The sequence below is a fragment of the Salvelinus sp. IW2-2015 genome, linkage group LG1 (assembly GCF_002910315.2).
Source record: "Salvelinus sp. IW2-2015 linkage group LG1, ASM291031v2, whole genome shotgun sequence".
Classification (NCBI taxonomy): domain Eukaryota; kingdom Metazoa; phylum Chordata; class Actinopteri; order Salmoniformes; family Salmonidae; genus Salvelinus; species Salvelinus sp. IW2-2015.
The window spans coordinates 21,078,264-21,100,379 of record NC_036838.1 but is presented as its reverse complement, the minus strand read 5'-3'; the positions used below and the strand labels follow the sequence as shown (position 1 = coordinate 21,100,379).

Sequence of the window (22,116 nt, the reverse complement as noted above, 5' to 3'; positions counted from 1 at the left end):
GAAAGGAGGAAGAGGAAGTGGGAAAAAGAGCGAGATCCTGCTTCTTTAGTGAAAGCACTGGAGCCAGGCCCAAGGGAAGAGAGTAGAGAGTGAGAGAGAGAGAGAGTGAGAGATGTGCATGTGGAACATTCAGGGCCCAAACTCATCAACCATTGGACTGAAGAGTTTAGCACTGGAGTTCAACAAAAATCTTAAAGATGTTGACGTCATCATTCTGCAGGAGACATGGTGTAAGGCTGATATTGTCACTCACTGTCCCACAGGCTACAGAGAGGTAATTGTGCCATCACAGAAACACAGCTCTGTCAATAGAGGCAGAGACTCTGGAGTGTTGATCATTTGGTACAAATCCGAACAACAAAATCCAATTGATCCCCTGAAAATTGGTAAATATCACAGTTGGTTAAAACTGAAAAAATAACTTGTACTGACAGAAAAATATGTGTTCCTTTGCGCAATATATACCCCCCCCCCCCTCAGAATCCCCGTATTACTCAGAGGAGATCTTCCCCACCCCTGAGTCCATAAACAACTTCTGGCAAAATTGAAAAACAAAAACAATCCGAAACAAGAGGAATTAGCGATACAAGAGGAATTAGCGATACAAAATGGTGACATACGGACAACCCATTTTAAAAACACTCCACAACACCGTTCAAATTGACACAAACGCAGAGCAATGCCAAATTCATGAGAAGTTGAATGGATTACAAAAAGCTACAAAGGACAATCAAAATCCATTGGACTCCCCAATTACTGACCAGGAGCTCTATAAGAAACTTCAGGCCCTCAAATATAAAAAATCATGCGGACCTGATGGCTTCCTAAATGAGATGCTCACTAGGGCACAATTTAAATTGGCTATATTAAAACTGTTTAATTGATCCTGAGTGTAGGTTATTTCCCTGACATCTGGAATCAAGGGCTCAAAACCCCAATCTTTAAGAACGGAGACAAATTTGACCCTAACAATTACAGAGGCATTTGTGTGAACAGTAACCTGGGGAAGGTTTTCTGTAGTATTATAAATGTAAGAGTTTTAAACTGCCTTAACAAGCACAATGTCTTGAGTAAAAGCCAAATTGGATTTATACCAAAACATCACACGACTGATCACATTTACACCCTACACACCCTGATAGATAAACATGTCCACCAAAATAATACCAAAATATACGCTTGCTTTATCGACTTCCAAAAAGCATTTGATTCTATTTGGCATACAGGACTGTTCTACAAATATATTGAAAGTGGTGTACGGGGTAAAACATATGACATAATTAAATCAATGTATACTGGCAATACGTGCAGCATTAAAATTGTCAAGAAAAGAACAGAATTCTTTAACCAGGGGCGGGGCCTTCGCCAGGGTTGCAATCTGAGCACTCTTCAATATTTACATAAACGAATTGGCTACTATTCTATAAAAATCCTCACCCCCTTGTGTTAGTCTCCACAATTCAGACGTTAAATGCCTACTCTTCGCAGATTACTTATGCCTGCTGTCACCCACAGCACATGGCCTACAGCAGAGCCTGGACCTGCTAGAGCAGTACTGCCAGACCTGGGCCCTGGCAGTAAACACCCACAGCACATGGCCTACAGCAGAGCATGGACCTGCTAGAGCAGTACTGCCAGACCTGGGCCCTGGCAGTAAACGCCAAAAAGAATAAAATAATGATGTTCCAGATAAGATCCAGATCTCAGGGAATTAGACCATAGTTCTCAATTGGTACATGATATATAGAGTACTGCACACACTACAGTTACTTAGGTTTAAAAAAACAAGCTCAACTAGACACCTTAATGAGGCAGTGAATGAACTGAGAGAGAAAGCACACAGAGCATTCTACGCCATTAAAAAACAAATTCAAATTGAAATACCAATTAAAATTTGGCTAAAACGAATTGTATGTGTCATTGAACCAATTGCACTTTATGGCAGCGAGGTGTGGGGTCCACTTGCAAAACAAGATTTCACCCAATGGGAAAACTACAAACAATGCATGCAGGGCAGAATTAGGCCAATATCCATTAATAATAAAACATCAAAATAGAGCAATTCAGTTTTGGAAACATCTAAAATACAGTGACCCCCTCATATCATTCCCACGCCTTGCAATGCCAAGAGCTGAGCGAAGGAAAGAGTCCACTCATCCAGCTGGTCCTGAGTTCACAAACCTGTTCTACTAACACACTGAAGCCTCAGGACCAGAACATCCAATCATTCATAATTAAACAAATTACACAATCAAAACAAAACTACATTGCTTATTGGGAAACTCAAGCACAGGCACAAAGCAAAATGCAGTGCTATCTGTCCAGAAAATCAACAGTACACCGTGGCTGACTATTTGACCATGGTTACTGATCAAAACCTTAGAAAAACATTGACAAAGTACAGGCTGAGTGAGCACAACCTTGCCATTGACACGGGCAGACACAGGAAAACCTGGCTCCCTGTAGTTAAAAGGCTGTGCAACCACTGCACCACAGCAGAACCTGAGACAACGCTGCATTTCCTGACAAAATGTAAAACAATATAAAACAATTAGAGAGTGTCATTTCCCCAAATTTGAAACCCTTATTCAAGGCTTCAAAGACCTCTGTGACGAGGATAGGCTACCCGTCCTGTTGGGGGAGGACGCAGAGAGCTGTGGGTTGGCAGCGCACTGCATTACTGCCTGCCATAAGACGAGGGACAGTGTCTGACAGACCAATCAACCTGCACATGTCCTGTACTGTATGCTTATTGTTATTGTTCAATGTATGGTTATTTTGACCCTTGGTTATTATTGTCCCGTTGACAATTTTGATTCTTATTATCTTAATATTGTAAATATCCAAAGTAAGCTTTGGCAATATGTACATTGTTACGTCATGCCAATAAAGCAAATTGAATTGAAATTCAGAGAGAGAGAGAGTGAGAAGAGTCGCTAGAATGCTAACCACTTCACTTCTTTCTTTTCTTTTTAACAGGCTACTTACGTTGGTGCTAAAACTAGAGTTGGTGTAAGCAGAAGCACCGTCTAGCATAGTGTACACACACACGCATGCACACGTACACAGCAGTTCTCACGGTGTGAGAATCTACCACATTGCGCTTAAGGCGTGTGTGTGATGCAAGCCACCAGATCCCTCTTATTTTCTAGCCTACAGGGAACAGTGTTCTATCTTCTGTGCTTTGTTAGGTTTAGGAAAAAAACACACACAGGCAGGCGGACATGCCAACAGATGGGGAGAATGTGTAGCATACTTGGGCAGCATTGATTTGAGCTCATTAAAAGCCAAATGCTTCGGCAACACACAAATGGGCGGGGAGACACTCACACACACAGGCACACACACAGGCGGGCAGACACACACACGCACAGGCAGGCAGACAGACACACAGGCAGACAGACACATACGCAGACAGACACATACATACGCAGGCAGACACACACATACGCAGGCAGACACACACATATCAGGCAGACAGACAGACACACGCAGACAGGCATGCAGACAGAGACACACCGCAGACAGGCAGGCAGACACACGCAGGCAGACACACGCACACACACAGGCAGACACACACACACAGGCAGACACACAGGCAGACCACACAGGCAGACACACACACACACATACAGATACAGACTGACAGACACACACACACATACACAGGCAGACAACACACACATACATACACAGGCAAACAGACAAACACACATACACAGGCAGACAGACACACACACACATACATACATACATACATACAGGCAGACACACACACACATACATACACAGGCAGACAAACACACACACACATACACAGGCAGACAGTTCCTGGAGTGCAGCTGTGATGGCTTGGAGCATTAGCAATGAGAAACATATTAGATGGGCCAGGCTTCACTTCTTAGCTTTGTTCTAGCTCAGTCTATCTTGCTGCCTGATTCACACAGTGTAGGGTGAGATACCCCTAGATGCTGATCTTGGGTCAGTTTAGCATTTTCCTTACTAAAGGTAAAGGTCAGGTTTGGGGGAGAAGCTAATCCTAGATCTGTAGCTAGAAACTTCACCCGAAGCAATTCACACACTACAGGGCCAACTCAATCAATAATGTGTTGGCTTGGATATATCCTTTAAAGCTGGAATTCTTAATGGTGGAACAGGCATGTCCTTTTGCAATATTACAACAAATACGTTATTGCAAACAACAAACACTGTTTTTACCTCTCCTCACCTCTGCTATGTCAACAAAACAATAATGACTGTGGGGTGGACAGCGATTCCATCTTCTTCTTTTTTTTATCGTTGTAATTGAATATTAAAAACATACAATCGGCCTATAGTGAAGCCGCTCAAAATTGACATTATATTCAGTCATCTGACCATCTCCTGTCCAGAGCGAACCACAGGAGCAACCAGGGTCAAACGCCCGTGCAAAAGGGCACGTCGACAGATCTCCCACCAAGTCAAAACTGGGACCTGAACCAGCGACCTATCGGCCACCGGCCAAAGCTCCCAACCGCCAGGCCACCAACCCCCCACAGTTCCCCGACAGCTGTCCCTTAACCATGCGAGAACCCCCCCCCCATAAAAAAAGTCTAAAAATAAATAAACCTCTCCCTCCATTCCCCAAGCCACCGCCCCCCAACGCAACAACCAACAAAATGAACAAAAGAGAAAAACGACAATGCAAAAACAAGACATCAAGGACAACAAAAATCAAAACCAACTGTATAAATTTTAATTCATGTGTGGCATTATATACGTGTGCGTCTAGTGTGTGTACGCGTTTGAATGCGTGTGTACAGTTGAAGTCGGAAGTTTACATACACCTTAGCCAAATATATTTAAACTCAGTTATTCACAATTCCTGACATTTAATCGTAGTAAAAATTCCCTGTCTTAGGTCAGTTAGGATCACCACTTTATTTTAAGAATGTGAAATGTCACAATAATAGTAGAGAGAATGATGTATTTCAGCTTGTGTTTCTTTCACATTCCCAGCGGGTCAGAAGTTTACATACACTCAATTAGTATTTGGTAGCATTGCCTTTACATCGTTTAACTTGGGTCAAACGTTTCGGGTAGCCTTCCACAAGCTTCCCACAATAAGTTAGGTGAATTTTGGCCCATTCCTCCTGTCAGAGCTGGTGTAACTGAGTCAGGTTTGTAGGCCTCCTTGCTCGCACATGCTTTTTCAATTCAGCTCACAAATTTTCTATAGGATTGAGGTCAAGGCTTTGTGATGGCCACTCCAATACCATGACTTTGTTGTCCTTAAGCCATTTTGCCATAACTTTGGATGTATGCTTGGGATCATTGTCCATTTGGAAGACCCATTTGCGACCAAGCTTTAACTTTCTGACTGATGTCTTGAGATGTTGCTTCAATATATCCACATAATTTTCCTCCCCATGATGCCATCTATTTTGTGAAGTGCACCAGTCCCTCCTGCAGCAAAGCACCCCCACAACATGATGCTGCCACCCCCGTGCTTCACGGTTGGGATGGTGTTTTTCGGCTTGCCCCTTCTTCCTCCAAACATACTGGCCAAACAGTTCTATTTTTGTTTCATCAGACCAGAGGACATTTCTCCAAAAAGTACGATCTTTGTCCCCATGTGCAGTTGCAAACCGTAGTTTCATGGCGGTTGTGGAGCAGTAGCTTCTTCCTTGCTGAGCGGCCTTTCAGGTTATGTCGATATAGAACTCGTTTTACTGTGAAAATAGATACTTTTGTACCCGTTTCCTCAAGCATCTTCACAAGGTCCTTTGCTGTTGTTCTGGGATTGATTTGCACTTTTCACACCAAAGTACGTTCATCTCTAGGAGACAGAAGGCGTCTCATTCCTGAGCATAATGACGGCTGCGTGCTCCCATGGTGTTTATACTTGTGTACTATTGTTTGTACAGATGAATGTGGTACCTTCAGATGTTTGGGAATTGCTCCAAAGGATGAACCAGACTTGTGGAGGTCTACAATTTCTTTTCTGAGGTCTTGGCTGATTTCTTTTGATTTTCCCATGATGTCAAGCAAAGAGGCACTGCGTTTGAAGGTAGGCCTTGAAATACATCCACAAGTACACCTCCAATTGACTTAAATGATGTCAATTAGCCTATCAGAAGCTTCTAAAGCCCTGACATCATTTTCTGGAATTTTCCAAGCTGTTTAAAGGCACAGTCAACTTAGTGTATGTAAACTTCTGACCCACTGGAATTGTGATACAGTGAATACGTGAAATACTATGTCTGTAAACAATTGGAACAGGTTTGTTTATTCCGGTTTGGCTATATTTATCTCTAGCTCTCTCTTTAGTAATTTGAACATCATCATTTTTAACATCAGTGCTTAAAGCATCAGACAGGCTCAGTAGCCTACATATAGTTGATTTTATTCAAACATACGGTGTGTATATACATGGAAAGAAAATACAAATCAGCCAAGATGGTGTTGTTGTCGGGGACAGCCCTAACGCATACTCATACATAATACTAATCATCTTAATAGCAATACAATAATATTAAATGTTTCATAACACTTTCCATGATGATTTGGCCAGTTAAATCGACGAGGATGTAGTTTGTGTGGTGATCATGTCTCCATCTCATCATGCCCATCCCGCTCTCTTTCTCTCCGTCTCTCCTCATGAACTGATGACAGAGGGATTGCATTCATCCCCACAACAGTACCCTCCGTGCTACTTCCCAGCTCTGACAACTTGTGCCTCTGCTAACACAATGTGAATGGGAGAACACACAAACATATACAAGCACATACACACAGATGTGCACAGACATAAGACAGACAAACACACCTACAGAACATGTCTTGAAAGAGTGGAAAGGAGAGAGAAAGAAAGAACGGAAAGGAGAGAGGGAGAAGGGGAGAGAAAGAGAGTCAACGGGGAACTGAGCACTTGAAGTAAATCAGGATGACAGGGGACCTATTCACTATCAAAACAATGTGTTGGAATGACCCTCCTCTACACAGAGGGACTTGAGATGTATGTATGTTTGTCTCTGATTGTCTGTGTCAGTCTGGTTTCTATCCATTTGCCAGGCTGGCAAGTAGAGATCTCTCTCTCTCGACAGGGTATCACTGTTACTATACCGTGGCTCTCATTACTCACCCGCTTTTTAACAACCCACAGATCTTTCTGTCTTTCTCTGTCTCTCCATTCCACTCTCCTAATCCTTCCCTCCCATCACTTAAGAATTTGTTCTTAACCGACTTGCCTAGTTAAATAAAGGTGAAATAAAAAAAGTGGTTGGGGTCCCATCTGCAGCTTTTTCGAGACAGACAGACAGACAGACAGAGACAGACAGAGAGAGCGGTGAAGGAGTAGGGGGGTTTAGTCACCAGGAGGGGTCTGTCCCATCATTACCATGCCTGTGGCGAGAGGGTGGGGGGGGTTGCTATCAGTCTGCCAAGTTTCTGTCTGACACACACACAGGCGCGGGCACACACACACACATCATTATGAGCCTGTAGAATAACAATGATCAGTCAATTAGCTTCTGACACACGCACACACAGCTCACGGATACACCCGTCCCTCTGGAATACCAACGGTCATGAACCGTGTCGCCACGACCAAGAAGCACACACAGACGCACACACAGACAGGTCTTATTTTAAAAGATTAACCAAGTAACCGCAGGGTAAGTTAATCCATTTCCTATCAAGACCATGCTGGTCAAGTTCAACGGCTAACACAGACGGTTTAGATGTTGGAGTGTTCATTAATGATGCCTACATCAGGCTACTTATAAACAGGACAGCAACAACATCCCCTCCACTTTTCACACTAATAAATCTTCCATGGCCTCTTTGTCAGAGTCCGAAGCCCCGAGGGGGGAAATCCATTGAGTGGGCAGTGGGGCCTGTGGGAAGCTACTCAGAAGAACTACCTATTTCTGGCATGGGCTCAAAATGGGCACAGTGGCTAGTGCAGCAGATGGGAGAGTTGTACCCCCTCTGGTGAAACAGCTGAAGAATGCTACGCTGACACCAGGCTGGAGACTGACACCTCGATGGGGCGGGAGGAAGAGTGGGGTCTGGCTCCAGTGCTTTCACTAAAGAAGTAGGCTCTCTCTCCCTCTCCATGAAAAACATTGCTTCAATATGCCAAAGCAACCATGTATACAATATGCATTGTAATAAAATGATGAAGCATAATAATATCAAATGGTAGTAAATAATAAAAATATTTAAAAAATATATATATAACAGTAAAATGGTAAAATGGTAACAGTCAATAGTAGAAATATAATGAATAATAGAGACAGTAAAAGGTTAAACATGGAAAATTAAACTATAACTAACTAGCTGTCATCCTCACCATCATTAAACTGCTATCATTACCATCACCCCTACTACCCGTACCACTACTGTTTGGAATAACAATCACAACAACAATATTAATAAGTAAGTTACTGCTTACTTTGCAGATGTTATTATCCAGTGTCCCTCAGGCTATGGCAGGCAAATACAGATTTGGCTGCAAGAGGAGTCATTGCTCCTTCGCCCATGAGTATTTTTTTGTTTTTCCTCTGGGTTTAATAAGATAAAATGTGGAATACATTTAGGAATTTCTGGGAATAATGACTCTTGGTGAGGAATATGTTTCACAGTAAAGGAGAAAGTGCATCTTTCTACTTCCCCTGTCGTGCAGTGACCACATACACGCTCCTCTTTGGGCGGCCATGTCTTTTAATGTCTGCCGATTCCTATTGCCAATTGGTGGTCACTCAGCCTGTACTTGGTAAGGATCTGTCTCTGCTTCGTATCTCTGACAGAGCAGAGATAATTAGCCAATTCATATTCTCGGTTTAGGGCCAAACAGCAATTTAGTCGGCTTTGGGATTTTGTTTCATTTTTCCAATGTTGTAAATATGACTCCTTTGATTGGTTCATGATTTTGTTGATTCTTTCTTTTGAAGCAGTGCTGGTGTCACAGCTTGGTTGGTTAGGTCTAACACCAGCTGACAGAGCGCTCGTTTCTGGGCTCATCTCTTGGGTTTGAAGTGCTTTAAACTGGAGACTTGAACTTGGACTTGAATTTAGGTGAAACCAAAATTAGAAATGATCTTTTGTGCATTTTCATGACCAATAGAAAGCAGCCTAATTCTGCCCTACATGCATTAGTTGGTGTATTTCTTTGGACCTGTAGAATTTTCTGACATAATTCTGCATGTAGGGCTTCAATTGGATGTTTGTCCCACATTTTAAAGTCCAGTTTCTTGAGTGGCCCCCCAAACCTCACTTCCGTAAATAATTATTGGTAGGATTACGCTGTCAAATATTCTGGTACAAATTCTAATTTCATACAATACTCTCCGTGCTTTTTCCTGAGTGCATTCACTGCCATAAAGTTTCCCGATGCAGATATGGTCAGACCAAGGTATGAGTCATTTTTTGTGTATTCAATGATGGTGTTGTTTAATGTGCGAATCGCTATGCGTTTCTGACAAATGTACGGCAATATGGCAATATTGCTCTAGAATGTTAAGGTTCTGCTGGAGACCTTCTTTGGTTGGTGATAGAATAACCAAATCATCAGCATATAGCAGGTATTTTTACCTCTGTGTCAAATTGTGTTAGTCCTGGGGCTGCAGAATGGTCCAACGTGTCTGCTAACTAACTGATACAAATGTTGAAACGGTTTGGACTCAAATTGCAGCCTTGTCTCACACAAATCATTTTGTTATTTGGTTTTCGATGTTTATTGCACACTTGTTTTCTGTGTACACACATTTAATTAAGTCATATGTAACAGTATAACTTTAGTCCGTCCCCTCGCCCCGACCCGGGCACGAACCAGGGACCCTCTGCACACATCAACAAGTCACCCACGAAGCATCGTTACCCATCGCTCCACAAAAGCCGCGGCCCTTGCAGAGCAAGGGGAACCACTACTTCAAGGTCTCAAAGCGAGTGACGTCACCGATTGAAATGCTATTAGCGCGCACCCCCGCTAACTAGCTAGCCATTTCACATCGGTTACACATACACCTTACCACCAAGCCAATTTTGAAAAATAGACCTTTGTGCCAAATAGAATCGAATGCCTTTTTTTAAGTCAATAAAGCAGACTTACATTTTTAAGAAAGGTTTGAATTCTTGAATTCAAATGCTACAGAAAACCTTTCCCAAGTTGCTGTTTACGCAAATTCCCCTGTAATTATTGGGGTCCAATTTGTCTCCACTTTTGTGGATAGGGGAGAGGAGCCCCTGGTTCCAGACATCAGCAACCAGAAGTCAGTACCATGTTGAACAATTTAAGCACAGCATTTTGCAACTCAGGTGTGCTGTTTTTCAGCATTTAATTTCTGATTTTATCTAGACCACAAGCCTTCTTTGGTTTTACAGATTTTAGTATTTATTTCGGTTCTTGTTGGGTTATAGGGTAATCTAATGGAGTTTGGTTGTTTTTAATGACTGATTCAAGGATGTTCAATTTTTGTTGAATTTCTAATTGGTTATGTTGTAAGTCTTTTTGTGGGATGTTTTTGTATAGTGTGTGTGAGTGTGTTTCTGAGTCTGTGTGTGAGAATTAAAGGGCCTGTCTAGTCCAGTAGTCTGCATATCTCTGATATTTCTCGGTGTCTTTTGCCAAAGACTACCTCAGCAGATGTAAGCTGATGATCTGAATGATACATGGTGTGGACTGCATCATGTGGGACACTTCTCTGAAGGACAGTGTTCTCTGAAGGACATTCTGATGGTCCCCTCTGCTTCGACTAGAGAGAGGGTGTTGTGGAAACGTTGCATAGCAGGTGTTCCTGGTGTTGTTGGCATGTTGTTGGCTCTGTCTGCTGCAGGCGAGGTAGGTAGAGGGACACTGAGGGCTTCTTGCTGGGTGACAGAAGCTGCTGGGGGGTTTCGGGCCTGCTTTCCTGCCATCATCTCCCTTCTACTTTTAAGGTAGCAAACACATTATCAAAACCCTGGAGGCTTGAATCATTGCCTTATACAATAATGGAACTGTATTGATACAGGTTGACTCTTTGATATGTGTTGCTCTGGTCAGCTGATCTGACAACCTTGGCTGATGCCTCTCCTTTTTTTAACTCTAAAAACCATGTATATTTCCATATTTGTAGGAGCCAATTGTTTTCAGAAGTTGTACCCCCTCTGAAACAGCTGAAGAACAGAGGCAGGACCATACATAAGTATCCCTCACAGCTTGTTGTGCTTCACACACACACACACACAGCTCCTTAATGTCTGTACAACATACATTGGGGAGGGAAAACACAAAAGCATGACACACTGACACGGATAGCATGCAGACGAGAGAAAGAGAGAAAGCAAGCAAGCCTCAATTTCCCATTTCAACAGATCCATCAAAAAGCTCCCGCTGCCATCGCACGTTGCGAATCCACCGTGCTTCTACATCTGCATTGCTTGCTGTTTGGGGTTTTAGGCTGGGTTTCTGTACAGCACTTTGTGACATCAGCTGATGTAAGAAGGGCTTTATAAATACATTTGATTGATTGATTTTCTCCCTCTCTTCTCCCTCTTCCTCCCTCGGTCACTCTCATCCTCCTCCCTCTTCCTCCCTGTCACTCTCTTCCTCCTCCCTCCGTCACTCCCTCCGTCACTCTCTTCCTCCGTCACTCCCTCCTCCCTCAGTCAAGCTCTCCCTCAGTCAAGCTATCCTCCCTCAGTCAAGCTCTCCTCCCTCAGTCAAGCTCTCCTCCCTCAGTCAAGCTCTCCTCCCTCAGTCAAGCTCTCCTCCCTCAGTCAAGCTCTCCTCCCTCAGTCAAGCTCTCCTCCCTCAGTCACTCTCTCTTACTCTCTCCATCTACACATTCTTTCCAACAAGTTAGGCACATTTGATCAGGGAGTACACACAACCACACACGCAAACACACACAGGCAGCATATTGTGAACTCGTAGTTGAGATTAAAATCCTATTAATATTGGGTTTATTAACAGCAGAATAAAACATGTTTGTGTTTCTCTTTCTCACTAGGAGAGAAGGCAGATGACGGATTTGGTGACTTCTTGCACACTGATTTTCTTTTTGTCTTGACGCAGGCGTGTGAGCAAACAAACAAGTAACTGCCAAAATGAAGGAAACACTTGAGTAAATGAGAAATACAAAGTATATTGAAAGCAGGGGCTTGCGCACAGGTTAATTAAGCGATTAACATTATATAATTCTTAGGGTCCCGTATAAAAATGCCCAGTTGTCCATTATTTTGGCTGCCACGGCAAGAAGAGACTTCAGGTATTTATTTGGTATTTATTAGGAACCCCATTAGCCGCAGCAAAAGCATCAGTTGCTCTTCCTGGGGTCAACATGAAACATGACATAATACAGAACACTATTCGTCACGGACTGAAATTCATACATTTAAAACTCCACACATAGCCTACATACCAGTACATGCATACAATATATAGGTCTAATACATAGTACAGCGCAAATCACAATACAAGATATATAAAATGGCTGTGTCTCGTCACAATCCCCTTTCTGTAGTAAGGTGTTCTTTTACATGTTTTTATGACTGGTTTTATTGCTAACTTCAGTTAGCTGGGGTTCCAGAGAGTTCCATGCAGTCAGGGCTCTATTTAATACTGTGGGTTTCGCAGCCTCTGTTGTGGACTTGCAGACTGTGAAGGGACCTCTGGTTGCATGTCTTGTGTTGTACCGATGAGCGTCCGAACTGTGTGCCAACGGCTTGAACAGACAGTTCAGTACCTTCAACACATCAATACCTCGCACAAAGACCCATAGTGACGCAGTCAATCTCTCAGCTTTGAGCCAATAGAGACAGACGTGCATGTTCCCTCCGTGTACATCAAAGTGCGATACGTGCTGCTTTGTTTTGGACCAACTGCAATTTACCTATGTCCTTTCTTTGCAGCACATGACCACACAGCTGGGCAGTAGTCCAGGTGCGACAAAACTAAGGCCTGTAGGACCTATCTGGTTGACTGAGATGTCAAGAAGGCAGAGCAACGCCCAATCATGGACAGACCTCTACCCATTTTAGCAACCATTGAGTCTAAATGTTTTGACAATGACAGCTTGCTATCTAGGGTTACACGCAGCAGTTTAGTCTCCTCAAACTGCTCAATAGCCACATTATTCAATAACAGATCTAAACGAGGTTTGGTGTTGAGCGAGTGATTTGTCCCACAAATTGTTATTTGATATTTAGTGTCAGCCTATCGCTAGTTCGAAAACTAAATCTGACTGGAGCTCTATGTTAAGTGTCTCAGTTATTTCGTTTACTGTTGCAGCCGACGGGTATACTGTTGAGTCATCAGCGTACATAGATACACAGGCTACATTCAAGGTCAGTGGAAGGGCATTTGTAAAAACAGAAAGCAATAATGGCCCTAGTGAGCTGCCCTGCAGTACACCACACTCAACTGAATTCGGCTTCCATTAACAAAAACCCTCTGTGTTCTATTAGATGGGTAACTCCCAAGCCATAATAAGTCAGAGGATGCAAAATGCATAACACCTCCGTTTTTTTCAGCAATAGGTTATGATCGATGACATCAAAAGCTACACTGAAGTCGAACAAAACAGCTCCCACAATCTCCTCACAATCAATTTATTTCAGCCAATCAGTCATTTGTGTTAGTGCCGAGCACGTTGAGTGCCCTTCCCTATAAGCATTCTGAAAAGTCTGTTCATTTGTTTTCTGTAAAACAACGTTGTATTTGATCAAACAGTATTTTTACCAAAAGTTTGCTAAGCGCTTGTAACAGGCTGATTGGTCAGCTGTTTGAACCATTAAAAGGGTGCTCTGCTATTCTTGGGTAGCGGAATGACCTTTGCCCCCCACACACCGTCTTCTAGGCATACATTTAAAATGTCAAAAACAGGAGTCACAATGTATTCCGCTACCAACCAGGTTGTCGGTACTTGGTGGTTTGTCCTTATTTATAGACGGCAACAATTGTTTTCACCTCTTCCGCACCGACTTTGTGGAACTCAAAACTACATCGCTCGTCTTTCATTATGCAGGAATATGAAGGCTCAGCATTCTACCTCAATGAAGGATGGAGCAGAGCTCCAGAGCTTTTAACCATCATCCGTTACATAATTTATCTTTGTTCCATAGTATAGTTTCTTCTGGCAGTTCTCACAGTCAGTTTCTTGATGGGCGCATGCCTATCAGTAACCGGAAAGAAGCAGTTTCACAAATGCTTCCAGTGCAGCATCCGGATGTTCCTCAGTACATCAGACCAACAAATATTTTTCACATCTTCACAAAGGAATCATTGTTAAAACCTCTCGTATGATCGTTTATACACAATTTTAAGTCCAGTCTTCGGAACTTTGGTTTTTCTCGATATCGCTATTATATTATGATACATCTGATGGCCGTGGACACTGCTTGAGAGCGGATTTCTGCAACATTAGTAAAGATGTGATCAATATACATAGATGATTTAGTTCATGTTCTGTTTGTAAATACCCTGGTAGGTTGGACTGATGACTTGAACCAGATAGCAGGCACTGGTTACAGCTTGGAGCTTCTTTGTGAGTGGGCAGCTTGATATCACTTACATTATCCAACATTTCACACATATAGCCCAAACACTGACTCTTAGCAGTTTTCAGTTTTCTGATGTCAATAAGTGGTCAATTTCACAAACCTTATTTCTCAGGCGTGTTAATATGGGCAATTTTTTGTCCATTTCTGTGTTGCTTGCTTGTTTTTAGTGCTATTCTGAGCGGCTGATCCGAGGTAGACATCAGTGACATTTACGTTTCGCCTCCTTCGCCTTGCCAGTGTCCAGTCTCCCACTGGCCGGGGAGTTGAGCTTACCATCTGTCCAGTGGATTGGAGCAGGTCAGTACCGCCCGACTCATCGAGTCCTTAGCTGTAGGAGGCATTCTGAACTGAAACTGAAAAGCACATCTTGTTTTTTCCCGCAACTGAACTAGCAGCCGGAGAATCACTTCCCTAAACTGCTTGATGATGATACATTTGGAACAGACAAATAATTAATGCTCATTTATCAGTTCCACCTTAGTTTCCTCCTCTTGTGTAGATGTCATCTCGCACCTAGCGCATTTGAGCCCAGATGTAGACACAAATACCACTGGCGTTTTGACTCTAACACTGCTAGTGTTATCTTGCTCTGTTAGCACGATAACCGCTAACCTTTGTGTATTTTTTTTGCAGGAATCCAGGACCAACTTGCGGTCCCAGCCAAAAAAAAAAACTAACAGCGTCGCGGAATCCTTAGCTATCAGAACTTCCAAATGGTTAAAAACGTTGCTGACATGATTAAACTATTTCCTCAAATCAACAGACCGAGTGTAGACAGCACACTGATCTGCTGTGCGCTCTGATGACGTCTGTTGCGTGATGATGTATGTATGCTCTCGAGTGTTTGAGATCTCAGTGACTTTGAAAGAGGGGGGTCTTTAAGGAGCATAGGGGGTTTAAAGGGTGTGTGTGTGTCTCAGTCACCAGATCTCAACACAAATGAACACTTATGGGAGATTCTGGAGCGGCGCCTGAGACGGCGGTTTCCACCGCCGTCAACAAAACACCAAATGATGGAATTTCTCATGGAAGAATGGTGTCACGTCCCTCCAACACAGTTCCAGACATTTGTAAGAACATCTGCCAAGGAGCATTGAGGCTGTTCTGGCACTTTGTGGTGGCCCAATGACCTATTAAGACACTTTATGTTGGCGTTTCCTTTATTTTGGCAATTACCTGCATGTATCAACAACCTTGTTCTCTCCTTCTACACACCAACACACGTCTCACACGACAGCAAATAAAGCTGTTCACAAAATAACTGAATGGGTCGGTGTCACTTGGACAAATGCACAGTGCTGAATCTAAGTCAACATTGCATTGTGCTGTCACACACAACACATTCAGACAAAGAAATCCACACGTGCGAGCAAACCCACAGATTATAATGCATATTCATAACGGTGACTCAATGTCTTGAGCGGGAACAGAAGGTAAACCGGGCGAAATACAATGAGCTCCTATCTACCCCGAGAGCCCTGTCTTCAATAGACTACACACACGCACAATAGGCTTACACACACACACACACACAAATGCGTATGACAAGCCATAACGAACACTCACCAAACACACAGTCAACATGCACACTGTGTACGTAGTAATAACTGAGATAACGTCAATAACAACACACAAATAAGAACACACCAACAACAACAGCAGCCCGCTTGGAATGTTCACCAGAGATTCTGTGGGCTAAGATCCAGACAGCGTTCAGCTTTCATTCCAAGCCACTAACCGTTAACACATATCCGCCTAATATCCAGTTCATGACCACCACAGGAACCAAACCCCACGACTTCCAATAGACCACTCTATCCATTTCCATTTGACACCACAGGCTAGGCCTATATACTGCATCTACTAAAACCAGACGACCGCAGTCAATTGACATTTCGCCGCCTGTCGTCTGAGCGGCCATTTGGAAAAAAAACGGGTGGAGATTTTGATCGGCGGCCTGCAGGGTCTCCTGGATGTTAAAGACAAGTCAGAGTCAAATGGATGTGACGCGTCGCAGTAAGGTTTTATGAACTAAACAAGCCCCGATGGCTAAATCCGATCCCACCACTCATCTATGAGGGCGGACATGTAAGTGCACTGCTATTTGCCGGAGCCATATAGGAATCTATAGGTTGCCATTCCTGACACAGCCTATGATATCCCCTGAGGACTAAACAATGTCGACATGATTATACATGGAGCAACTTCCTGCTTACAGAAATAAAATAAAAACATCCAAATTCCAATCTGCCGTGACAAGACTGATCAACAAAGACCATGAATACAACGCAATAACGACGCCCCTCAAAAACGCTAAAACGTCCTACTCCTTCGCGACCGAAAGAGTCGTTCTCCCTCCATCCTTTAGCTCCTTACCTTCTTTATCCTGCCGTTGCGCGTGCCGGCGAAGGCCACGGTGTTGCCGCGGTAATCGTAGGCGGCCACCGAGGTCAGGCCGTCATCCTTGTCGATGAAGAGCGGTATCCCTTCTATGGTGCTGGTCCCGCCCAGCGGCTGGTTAAAGTCCTGGCCGCAGAAGTTGTCGTCGATCTGAAGAGGCTGAACGAGAGAGGGGAGAGACAGAGAAGTGTTAGGAAACTGGTATAACAGTGTGTCTGGCCTTGTAATAGCCTTGTTTAATACAGTACAATATCAGAGCGCAGTTGCATTTACAGAAAGACAAAGGAAAGAGTCACAAACACACAACAGATACGCAGTTTGCAAACGTGAACTATCGTCTATTGACGAGTGTTGTGTGCGTGTGTGCATGTTTTAAGTAGTGTGTGTGTGTCTCTTCCAAAGAAATCTCTTCAACCGATTCAAATGATAATCCCCTCATTCAGAGCTCTAATTTCATTAAGGGGCACAATAGTGACCCCCTGACGAATTCCAACCTGCCACTTGGGTTGCTAAGGGAGATAGGCTGAACCGCTGACACAAAGCATTCAGGCTAGAGGGCAGAGGTCACCAACCTTACTACGCAAGTCAAATCGGCCTGTCGTGAGAGGCATGACACACCAACGACACCGTGTGAGTGGGTGTGTGTGTGTGTGTGTGCAACCCCACACCCTATGGAGGCCTAAGAGGTTGCTAGCAGAGGAAGGTTAGAATTGAAGTGGCGTCAGTGTGTGTTTAACACGGGCAACGCGCGCGCACACACACACACACACACACACAGGCGAGTGTGTAAATGGTGGTGTAATCCAAAGACTTATCACTACATCATCTGATTGATCCACAGAAGAGAACAGTTAACTCGTCCCCTCTCCCTCGCGTGTCTCACCATCTGCCTAAAATTGATTTCAACACGACTCTCGTCGATATCCCTCCGGTCTTCCTTTCCTACTTTTCTCACTCTCGCTGCCTCGCTCTCCAACTCTCAAACCATCCCTTAGCCGAGAACTACAGCGGATGAGTACAGTAACTATACGCGTTAATATCCTTTTTTCTCTCTCTCTCCCTCCATTCCTCCCCCTCCACCTCTTTCACTCTGCGTCTTTTCTCTCTTAAATCTATCCATCTCACAGCGGGAAGAAAGGCAGGGAGAGAAAGGAGGAGAGGAGACAGAGGAAGGGACAGCCAGCTGGGCATCAATTCGGTTAACAAAGCCCCCTAGTTCGCCCCGTGGCCCGGTGGAGAGAGAAGGATTGCTGCTTTACGGGAACCTTCCGCGACTCACTAACAATGGGCGTCTGCAGAAAGATCGGGAGGATTGTAGAGGAGTTAAGTGTGTTTGTGTGCGTCCCCATGTCCACTGAGCCGTTACTTGAAACAGCAGTCTTCTTATTCACCAATGGCCTTGGCCAGTCTCCCATCTGGACAAAACAGACTAGACACACTTCACTCAACTACAATCCTACCTACACTTCCCCAGATGCCCACGGGGCCAGATTCAACCCAATCATGAGAGAAGTGCAAGCTCGTCTCCATCAATCTGAATTTGAGTCGGGCACTTAGTCAGACACACGGTAGCCCCACCCCACCAGAGCCTGGAGGGAAGGACCTTGAAGGGTTAATCCATCATGGGGGGGGGGGGGTTGAAGGGGTTAAGATACAGTACATGAGTACACAGAGACAGCAGTTGGGTCCCAAATGGCACCCTATTCCTTACATAACGCGCTACTTTTGACCAGAGCCCGTTGGTCCCTGGCCAAAAGTAGTGCACTACTACATAGGGAATAGGGTGCCATTTGGGATGCACACCAGATTTCTACTGGGTAGTGAAGAGTAATGGTATTCTTATGGGTTTGAAAGTTAACCTACAGTCCACAAGAAGAAGACACTTACTGTGCTGGCTAACCTACACTGGACAATATATTGTCAATAATAAACTGGGTGGTTCGGGTCCTGAATGCTGACTGGCTGACAGCCGTGGTATATCAGACCATATACCACAAGTATGACAAATCATTTCTTTTTAGTGCTCTAATTACATTGGTAACCAGCAATAAGACACCTCGGGGGTTTGTGGTATACATTGGCAAGAAAAAGTATGCGTGAACCTTCTAGAAATACCTGGATTTCTGCATAAACTGGTCATCAAATTTGAGCTGAGCTTCATCTAGGTCCCAACAACAGACAAACACAGTCTGCTTAAACTAATAACACACAAACAATTATGTTTTCATGTCTTTATTGAACACACCTGTAAACATTCACAGTGCGGGGTGGAAAAAGTGAGTGAACCCTTGGATTTAATAACTGTCTGACTCTCCTTTGGCAGCAATAACTTCAACCAAACGGTTTCTGTAGTTGCGGATCAGACCTGCACAAAGGTCAGGAGGAATTTTGGACCATTCCTCTTTACAAAACTGTTTCAGTTCAGCAATATTCTTGGGGTGTCTGGTATGATGCTCCCTCCACCATACTTTACAGTTTTGATGTTGGTTTGCTGTGCCTTTTTTCTCCACACATAGTGTTGTGTGTTCCTTCCAAACAACTCAACTTTAGTTTCATCTGTCCACAGAATATTTTGCCAGTAGCGCTGTGGAACATCCAGGTGTACTTTTGCAAACTTCAGACGTGCAGCAATATTTTTTTGGGACAGCAGTGGCTTCTTCCGTGGTGTCCTCCCATGAACACCATTCTTGTTTAGTGTTTAACGTATCGTAGACTCATCAACAGAGATTTAAGCATGTTCCAGAGATTTCTGTAAGTCTTTAGCCGACACTCTAGGATTCTTCTTAACCTCATTGAGCATTCTGCGCTGTGCCCTTGCGGTCATCTTTGCAGGACGGCCACTCCTAGAGAGAGTAGCAACAGTGCTGAAGAGATTTTAGAGATACTTTTGTCACCCTTTCCAGCTTTATGCAAGTCAACAATTCTTAATCTTAGGTCTTCTAAGATCTCTTTTGTTCGAGGCATGGTTCACATCAGGCAATGCTTCTTGTGAATAGCAAACTCAAATTTTGTGAGTTTTTTTATAGGGCAAGGCAGCTCTTACCGACATCTCCAATCTCGTCTCATTGATTGGACTCCAGGTTAGCTGACTCCTGACTCCAATTAGCTTTTGGAGAAGTCATTAGCCTAGGGGTTCACGTACTTTTTCCAACCTACACTGAATGTTTAAATTATGTATTCAATAGACCAGAAAATTACAATAATTTGTTTGTTATTAGTTTAAGTACACTATTTTTTGTCCATTGTTGTGAATTCAGATAAATTTGATGACCAATTTATGCAGAAATCCAGGTAATTCCAAAGGGTTCACATACCACGACTCAGGGCTGTATCCAAGCACTCCACTACGTTGTCAGCCAATCAGCATTCAGGGCTCGAACCACCCAGTTTATAAAGATTAATTATGCACACGTGTGCGCGCACACACACAAGTCAATTATAGTAAACTAAAACTAATCATGAAAAAACTATTTTGGAAAATAAAATAATTAACAAACCTGTATGAAAATTAAAACTATACTGATACTATTATCTTTGACTCCAAAACTAACTAAAATAAAAACCATCATAATTATGTTCAGAATTCGTTTTTCCCTCCTAAACTTTGGGCAAAAATGTAATGGGTTTTCAAGATTTCTTCTTCTTCTAATGGAGTTTCTGAATCTGATGGGTAAATGCTGCCAGGTGATGTCGATGTTTCAAATAGACGTTGCGCATCACTATCACTAGCTATCACTTGCTAACAGGGAAGTTAGCCTAGCCAAGGGGCGAGCTAAACCAGAGACAGAAGAGGAAGCGAGACATCCCACTCATTTTTTTCTGGTTCATATACAGTCAATTAACTAAGCAGACCAGACTCAGCTGATAATACATTGGTGTCTATGGGAGAGACACCCCGTTAAACAGACCCGAGAGGGATCAGGCCTCAGGCCTCACATTAAGGGGCCTTGTGAGCTGGGCATAAACATATATATATATTTTTTTAAATACTAGTAATATTTATTTTAAATACAATTTCTCCGCTTAAGCAATGAGGCCCTTTCAGAGCGAGGCAGAGAAAATAAAAATATAAAAATTTAAACATAAAAATAACCAACGTTAACACATTTATTTAGTAAAAATACAGGTGCTGCTGATAATACTGCCATCGTCATCAAGGCAGAGGACATGTAAGTGTAGCCTATTTATCCGATGCTGCCTGGCTACGGAACCTACTTTTTGAAGTGATTTGTTAGACAATCAGATGAAAACCACCAGTGGTCTGTGAAGAGAGTTCCCTTCCACCATATTTATTTCGCCAGTCTAGGCGCTATCCCTTTTACATCCAAGTCACATCGAGATAGACTTTACAACATAAACCTAGCCTATGAGCTGACCCATCACCTTATGCATTACCACCCTACCAGCCCCCCCCCCCCCCCCCCAACACATCAATGTCTTCCAAGCCTTCCAGGCACCAGCTATTTTTATCCTAACACTAAATAATATAAAACAAAACTTTATAAAACTACAACTAAATAAAAAACGAGTAAATTAGGTCTGGAAACTACTTGAAACTAAACTGAATTCAAAAAGAACATTTTCTAAACGAATAGAAATAGAAATAAAATACAAATATCTGCCCCTGCCCCACATAATCATTAAATGCGCATTCATACATTCATACATGTATGTGTATGCATCATGCATGGATACACAACGGTCTGATTCTGCGAGTGGTCATGTCCACACACACATAGACAGAGGTCCTGCTCTATAAATAAACACACCAGAGAGGGCGTAACTAAACACACGCTGCCACATTCCACACATACGCCAAAATAGCCTGGCATATCACAGCACAAACTATTCACATATTCCACTGGGCTTCTCTCTTTCTCTGTGTGTGTGTGTGCGCGTGTGTGTGCTACCTGCTTGTATGCCTGCCTCACTCATTCTCTCTCTCTCTCGCTCTCTCTCTGCCCCTCTCCATCTTTCCCTCTCATAAATTACCCAGAATCCCAGCTGAGCTTAAGGAGACATCGCTGGAGTCTTTAAAGAGAAACAGACTCCTCTCAAAGTCCATTTTTTTTTAAATGGTGTGCACGTCTCGGTTTGTCTGGTCTGTCCCTCCACATGTCTGTTTACCCAAATGTGTCTTTTTTGAATTAAATTGGATTTCATACAGCGCTTTTCCCAACGCGAAGATAA

At 43.3% G+C, this 22,116-nt stretch overlaps 1 protein-coding gene across 2 annotated transcripts in view; it reads right to left on the bottom strand.

The window, feature by feature from the left end:
* LOC111962397 (plexin-A1) overlaps positions 1-22,116 on the bottom strand; it is a 284,935-nt gene that overhangs the window by 208,804 nt on the left and 54,015 nt on the right. For both annotated transcript variants that reach the window (XM_023985463.2, XM_023985470.2), the window contains exon 3: positions 16,903-17,085. In XM_023985463.2, coding sequence (XP_023841231.1) covers positions 16,903-17,085 — 183 coding nt within the window. The remainder of the gene's footprint in view (positions 1-16,902; positions 17,086-22,116) is intronic.